The 8,177-nt window shown below is 35.7% G+C and overlaps 1 protein-coding gene across 13 annotated transcripts in view; it reads right to left on the bottom strand.

The window, feature by feature from the left end:
• Rapgef6 (Rap guanine nucleotide exchange factor 6) overlaps positions 1-8,177 on the bottom strand; it is a 176,724-nt gene that overhangs the window by 134,643 nt on the left and 33,904 nt on the right. For all 13 annotated transcript variants that reach the window (XR_004113774.1, XM_031354886.1, XM_031354887.1 and 10 more), the window contains one exon: positions 1,854-1,937. Coding sequence is in view for 12 of the 13 variants with exons in the window: in XM_031354886.1 (XP_031210746.1) it covers positions 1,854-1,937 (84 nt within the window). In the remaining variant the exon portion in view is untranslated. The remainder of the gene's footprint in view (positions 1-1,853; positions 1,938-8,177) is intronic.

Below are 8,177 nucleotides of genomic sequence, written 5' to 3'. Positions count from 1 at the left end.
TTAATAGTACCAAGGCTATTCAATAGTTAATATCTTTAAGTTAAATTGTCCCAGTAAAGAACCTCACTGTATTTCTGTGCACTGGGATACTACTATCATCCCTAGCCTTACACTATGGAGGGTTCATATACTCCGTGTATCATAATGATTAGAAACAACATTCACATAAGTCAAAAATAATGTGATGAATATTTTATGACAACTACTGTTTTATGTACTTCTCTTTTCATTAACTCATTAATCCTAATGAGTGTCTGATAACTTTCACACACAAAAAAAAAAAAAACCCAAAAAACCAAAAAACCAAACAACCAAAAACCTATTACCCATATTCTTTAGTATAAAGTTTAACTAAACGAGTATAATCATGTTTGCTGTGGTTTTGGTTGTTAAGTTAATATCCAACATAACTTTATAATTTTGTTAAAAACTCATATATTCCTATGAGTTACTTTAAAAACTAAAACTTCATTGCCTAGATTACAAACTAATGGTCACTTAATGGCTACAAATAGTTTTTACAACAAATTCTGAACTATTTAAAAACCACAGGGGAGTGAGAAAATATTCAAAAGAAAATACTAATCCTAAAACCAACTAGTGGTTTCAGAGCTGATTCAATGAAAATTCATTATTTTAACTTTCACAAACATAAAGGAATAGCAGAAAGGCTTAAATAACTAAGAACCAAAAAAAAAAAGAGAAGTCTTTGTAAAAGGTTAATATGTTTTATACTATTCATAAAGAAGTGCAGATTTCATTTAACCCATGGCCAACAATTTAAAGTTTTAGAATTCAAGATATGACTTTTAAAATGGTTTATAAATTGAAATACCCTGTGCCTTGGTATTTAAGTTTAATAAATTTAACATTACTAGACTAATTTAGCTGTACTCTCATGTCCCACTTTAAAGTTTTCTTGGGACAATGAAATGGCTCACTGAGGAAAGGTGTTTGCTGCCAAGCTGAGGACCTCAGTTCCATCTCCAGAACCCACATGACAGGAGAGAACAGATTCAAGTTGTCTTGACTTCCTGACATGTGCACCATGGCACAGCATGAGTGTAACACACACACACACACACACACACACACACACACACACACACACACAGAAAAAGACTTGTTGAGAAGGGATTTAGTGGGAAAGTAGCAGAATCAAAATACAAATACACTGTGAAAGAATACATTTTAAAGGTATATTAAAATATAAAAAATTATAAATATTGCTAACAACTACTATAAATAGCCAGGAGTTGTCTAAGAGAGATTTATTTATGCAAACGTGTTTATTTTGCAGACCCAGTCTATCAAACAGCTTCTACTATCATCTATTATACCTACTTCTGAGTAAACTCAGAGAGGTTAAGTAATCTGCCTAAGAATTGCTAGCTAGAAATACAAACTTCAGTAATCTTGTTCTAGAGTACGAGTTCTTATAGACTTCTGAAAACTTTGAGCAACTGAACATGCTAATGCCTCATGATAACATTTACCAAGGGTTATTATGATCTTTGTCTTACAGAAACCTAAAAATAAGTCACATAACTGAGTAAGGTTCAAACACAAAGAAAGGAAAAATTACACCATCAGAAATTTAAGTATTAGACTCTTGCCAACATGTTCAATTGCACTAACAGAAAATATATTTTAAAAATATATTATCACTGAGAAAAAAATATATACATTAGATCTGAAGTAAAGAACAAAAGAAGAGTTACAATATTGTCTAGCTAGATGGAGCAGACTATGCAAAAATCCCAACATTGAGACTGAGGCTGGAGCACAGCTCATAGATAAATAGTTAAGTCCAATCACAAAACAAAGAACACACAGTATCAATGGAAACTTACCTGCAAGGAGGAAGGACCATAGAATCTTTTACAAGTACAGATCCAGAAAGCAGGATATACCAACATCTGGCAATAGTTTCTGAACTGTTTAAATATATAAGAAAAAAAGTAAGCAAATACAAATGTCTACATACGTGAGGACTCAATATGAATACAAAGTATCAAATACATCCTGATAATGCTGCAAATGATTAAAAATTAAGTAACAATATTGGGGGATCTGCATATTTCCTTACCTAATGTTTATATAGAGCATGCTCACAAGGTGTGGGGGATAATACTCAACACACACACAGAAGGGAAGAAAACCCTTCACATCACCAGTAAACAGGAAATATGAGAACACTAAGAAAAATTTTAAGAAAATTCTTATAAATTAGCCCAACTTAAAGGTTGTTGAAAATTTTGCCTAATCATTGTTTAATGACACTGAAAATCAAAATCAGCTCTTCTTTAAAATACAGTACTATATTGCAAAGGGCAAAAAGAAATTCTGCCCTGCAGCTCTACAATTTTATACTTTCTATCTCTATATAACACAATTTCAGGAGTTCACTGTTCTTATTGTTCATCTATTTTCTAATTGTCCCCTTGTCTGTATATGATGGTCAAACATATAATCAGAGAAGAGATACTAACACACATTTATTTACATGTAGGATAGCAAAGTACAGCGTGCGCGCATATACACACACATCATAAAAAAGTACAAATAGTTATGAAAGATAGGGTAAAAAACACCTAGCATTAGAAGTCAGAGTTAAGCGTGAAGAGTAAGACCAACATTGTTATAATCAAACTTTAGGTCCAGGTAGAAAGAGCCAGTCAAAAATATGCAAAGTTTGCAATTGTCAAGAATGTGAGAAGGTGAAAGGAATACTGACCCCAGAAAATATTTATCAAACAAGTTTTTAAACAATTTTTTTAGATTAAGTCCACTGAAAATTAGAAAACATATTCTCACATAAAAATATGCCTGTCTTCAAAGATTTAAGGAAGACTGAAAGAATCAGGTGTTCAGAGCATCTACTTGTGGGAAAAAAAAAATACTGCCACTGTAGACAAAGCCTATTTACATACAAGTAGTTATATCTACAGACAACTTAAAATTTCATTATATGTCACAGTCTAAACTTCAAGTCCAGCAGAGCTTAATTAATAATTTCAAGCCATTAAAGAGGCTGGGGATTTAGCTCAGTGATAGAGCTGTTTTGTGGCCCCAAGTTCCATTTCTAGCATACCAGGGTATGTGAGAGTAGGAGAGATTATGTGTGAGAGAGAAAGTGAGGATATTCTTTCTTTTAAATACAGTTCAACAACGTTTACCAAATGCTCTAGTATTTTTAGATCTCTGTGTTTACCACTCATTTTCTAGGAATTTCAAAATGTTGTAATTGTTGTAAAAATTTAAAATACTGCAGACACTCATTAGCTCTCCTGAACCCTTAACAACTAAGCACAAGGATAAAAACACTTGAGTATTCTGAACTCCAGTCAGACATCTGAAAAAATATCTTTTATTCTCAGTGTGTTCTCTCAGGATTGCCTTGGATTCTGCCTACTTCACAGACATTTTAAAATAGTAGATGGCTTCTCTTACATATTTCTCCTACCTCTGGGCCTAGAGATGGCTTATTGTTCTCTCCTAATATGTCCTATCGATATCAAACTATTCTTTTCATTAAAAATTCCCAGCTGTAAATTTTAAGTCATCAGATCATATCAGTCAGTGTCCTGTGATGTAATCGGTTCCAGACACTAAAGGCTAATCCTCTCATTTCTTGTAGAATTCTTGGCTTATAAAAGTCCTTTCTAACATTGGTATTATGGGGTTTTGTACTATTATACTGACATTTGACATTCACTCTTCTCAACTTGATTTACCTTTTTTTTTTTGGAGACAGGATCTTATTCTGTAGGTGTCATAAGCATTCCTTCGAGACTCTGCCCCAATTACTTGGAAACAGCCAGGTATGCCTGGATTACTATAAAAGGGGCTGTTTGCCTTCTCTCTCTCTCTCTCTCTCTCTCTCTCTCTCTCTCTCTGCCCCTTCTCACCCTGACCTCATTCACCCTCTTCCCCTTTACCTCCCAGGTCCTCCACATGTTCCTGGCCAGGCTCTCCTCTCTTCTGTCTGTCTGTCCGTCTCCACTCCCTTCCCAACTCCCTTTCTCATGCCCCAAATAAACTCTATTCTATACTAAACCCATAGTATAGCTGGTACCTCAGTGGGAAGGGGTGCCTCAGCATGAGCCACAGAGTCACCCCCTTTCCATCTCACCATATTGTGCCTCTATCAAATACATCCTTGGCTTTCTTTTGAATAAAACACAACAGGTTTAACATGGAACTTTCTATGTACATCAGACTGGTCTCAAATACATGCCCAGACTGTTAGAAATGTTATTTTCTATTTTGTTTTAAATGCGTTTCCATAGTCATTTATTGGAATATTTGCTTCAGTACAAGCTAATCTTGAGTAATCTAGAGTTCAAGATTCCAATCAATGTCACCACCTCTCTTTGCAACTGTTTGTTACCTATACTCTTGTCATCTGTCTATTCTATAATGATCTTACTCATTTTCTTCTCTCCCTCTCTTCTGTATCCTTTCTTTTTCAGAATTCCCTTAATTCTCCTTATTCATTTTATTTTTAGTGATCGCAGCTTCTTCAACCCCTAAAAATAGAGGCAACCAAAAGAAAACTTCCACTAATGACTACATGATGCAGCATTTGTTGCATCAACGTATCTGCATCCTGCCTATCAAGAACAAAGCACTTCTAAGCACCCAGAGAAAGACAAGCAGGGCTTCTACTCTTCATACAGCATTTGGCATTCAGTCAAAAATTGCTAAGACGGATGAGAACAACAACAAAATAATCAAAAACTAATAGGAAACAACAAACAACAACCCCATTATATTAAGTAAGCTCAAAGCTAACCAACCAAAAAAGACAATATAGAACTTATTTAAGCACTGAAATTTATGAAAAAAGTATTAAAATCTAGAACTGAAAAATTAAAACACACATACATTCCAGGAAGTCAAACACTCAAGTTTTATTTAGGACTAGAAAGAGTAGGAAACAAGAGTTTATAAACAAGTCAGTAGAAAATAATGTAACAGAGAAAATAAGGGAGGAAAATGGTATAAAGATGAGAGATAAAAATGAATGAAAATAGAAAAGAAAATCAGTTTAAGAAGCCAATCATAAAAACATAGTGGCTAAGAATGTTTTTAAAATTTACTGAAAAAGTTTTATAAATCCTTACAAAGATATCTAAGGGGCTGGGGTGGGAATCACATTTAAGGACACTAGACACTGTTGAGAAGCAAGAGGGAAAAATATTCAGAAGTCATTTGAGAAAATAATGTCACTCACAAAACAATAGCAATAACTGACTCTTTAACAACAGTCCTGAGAATGATAAATCAACATCTAAAAAATGTCAGAGAAAAAAAGACTACACACATTTCAAAATACAAATTCTGCCAGTTTAGAAGTGTATATACAGCAAAAAGTCTTTCTTGTAAAAACGAAGCAAAACATTAATACTGCTGTAAAGAATTAAAGGCCAGCAAATGGAAGAATATATGTATGTGCATGATGAAAGACAGTATTTCTAAGATGTCAATTTTCTCTGCACTGATTTAGATTTAATGCTCTCCTTACACAAGGCCAAGCTGTCCAACAGGTTTTTATGAATGTGGAAACTGATGGGTTGATTCTCCAATATATATAGAAAAGCAAAAACAATATTAATCAATTCCCTAAATAAGGTACTACAATAGGAAAATGACTAGGAACTCTAAGATTTTATTAGAAGCTAGTCAAATAAGTTGAAAACATGAGAACCATTCATCTTCATTACTAAACAGGACACTGTAGAATAAAATCATGGTAATAAAATGAAGTGATGTTGTGCAGAGTGCCTAAATTTGAAACAAGCGCACAAAACAGGCTGTAAAGATGGGGTCACAAGGCTGGTGTCGGGGCTCATGCCTTTGGTGCCATCACTAAGGAGGCCGAAGTAGACGGATCTACATGAGTTTAGGGCCAGCCTGGTCTAAGCCTGACCTGGTCTTGGATAAATATAAGAGCAAACAAAAAAGATGGGTACAAGGACTTAATACACAGCTCAAAGTCACTGACACTGGTACAACTATAGTAGGAAGCTGGCTGACACCCATAAAATTGCAAAATTTTGGTAACTCCATTTAGCAACTCCAAAATATGCAAAATTCTACTAATTTTATTTTTAGGAAGATGTCTAAGTGAAATTAATAGTAAGGGTACAAAGGTGTGAGCTAAATTCCCACAGGAAGCTTATTCTTCACTTTACAATAGTAAAAATCTGGAAGTAACCCCAATATACAGTAGAACAGATAAACCAATATAATACTCCAATTAAATCAGTGAAAGAGAACTGTTGATAAGGCCTGTCTCCCTACCATAGCTGTAGCCATTTTGTTCCATGCCTGCCAGCTCTTTCATAGTGTTACTGTAATATACCTGCCACTCATTGATGCAGAAAAATAACTTGACTCAATTCAGGATCATGCTGACCATATCCCCTGTTCATGTTCTGTATGTTAAGAGGTTTGTTAATCTTAAGACATTCTACAACTATAAGCTTCATGTTAGGGCCCATCAAATTAAAGGTGAATAGGAACTGTTATGTAAAACATGCCTAGAGTCAGGGTTAACCACTGGGTAGCACTTCTAGCATCTGCATATGAGCTCATTGTGGTTTTTGCAGTTTTAGCCTTTATGAGCTGGCCCTGAGAAATGTCCAGCACACAGCTTTCAGCTCTTGAGCCTGAGCTGTTGCCCTGGTTGATCAGTCTTTAGGTGTGTGTTCAATAAACCATCCCAATTCCTAAACCCCAAGGTGGAGCATTAAAGAATCTTGGACTGACATCTGCTAAATCAGACATAAAACTAAATGTTTTACTAAGTTTGGAAATAGGGCAGTGGTGGTGCACGCCTTTAATCCCAGCACTTGGGAGGCAGAGGCAGGTGGATTTCTGAGTTCGAGGCTAGCTTGGTCTACAGAGTGAGTTCCAGGACAGCCAAGGCTATACAGAGAAACCTTGTCTCAGAAAAACCAAAAACCAAAACCAAAACCAAAAAAAAAAATTTGGTTTAACATTTTGAGCCGGGCGGTGGTGGCACGCGCCTTTAATCCCAGCACTTGGGAGGCAGAGGCGGGCGGATTTCTGAGTTCGAGGCCAGCCTGGTCTACAGAGTGAGTTCCAGGACAGCCAGGGCTACACAGAGAAACCCTGTCTCGAAAAACCACCCCCCCAAAAAAAACAAACTAAGTTTGGAAATATATCCAGTGCAATAACATTTTCTATAAAAGCAATAGATAATATTTTGGTTTAAAGTATTTTGTCTTTCTTTCACTTTTGAACAACCTGATCAAAAGATTCTATCAGTAAGAGATTGAAAAAGAGGTAAATTAATTGATAACAATAAAGTCACAATTGTAATTACCATTCCAAAAGCTGAGTAGAGCTTACTAGAAAAGAAAGCCAGTCTCTTTACCAACAGTAGTCACAGTTACATATATTTCTAACTCTGAATACACTAGACCATTTCCTATGTTTTATATGTATTATATTGTAGTTTATGATTACCAAATCAACTTTAATGTGTAAAGTCCAGATTTAAACATAAGTCACTAATCTGAGCTAATCATAAAAATACTTACCAAAGACAAGCATCTACATAAGACTGTTCAATTGATTGTTGTTTTATATCAAACAATTTTCATAATACTCATTTTTATTGTTACAATATTTTATAAATTTTAAAGAATATGACAAAAACAACAAAAACAAAAAAAACAAAACAACAACAACAACAACAAAACAAAAAACAACACACCCTGGATCAGAGGTGAGGAGGAATCAACATCTGTCCCAACACTGGGAGTAACTGGGACCAGCAGGACCAGCCACACAGGAACTCCACCAGCTCAGTGACTCGAGGTTCCTTTCGGTCTGTCTGGGTTGGTGTCCTGAGCAGACCTTGCACGCAAGCTCTGCAGCCAGTCCCACAACACTCAGAGAAAGCCCCACTCTCAGGTGATCTAAAAAGCCTAGGATCACAGGATCCCAGAATCACAGGATCACAGAGACAGCTTGACTCTGAGGAGTTCTGGCACAACTAGGATCACAGGAAGGACAGGCTCCAGTCAGATTTAGCAAGGGCAAGTAGCACTAGAGATAACCAGATGGTGTGGGGCAAGCGTAAGAAAATAAACAACACAAACCAAGGTCACTTGGCATCATCAGAACCCAGTTCTCCCACC

This window comes from Mastomys coucha, unplaced genomic scaffold, assembly GCF_008632895.1.
Source record: "Mastomys coucha isolate ucsf_1 unplaced genomic scaffold, UCSF_Mcou_1 pScaffold5, whole genome shotgun sequence".
NCBI lineage: Eukaryota > Metazoa > Chordata > Mammalia > Rodentia > Muridae > Mastomys > Mastomys coucha.
The sequence above is the reverse complement of the archived record's forward strand: the minus strand, read 5'-3'. Positions and strand labels throughout refer to the sequence as shown.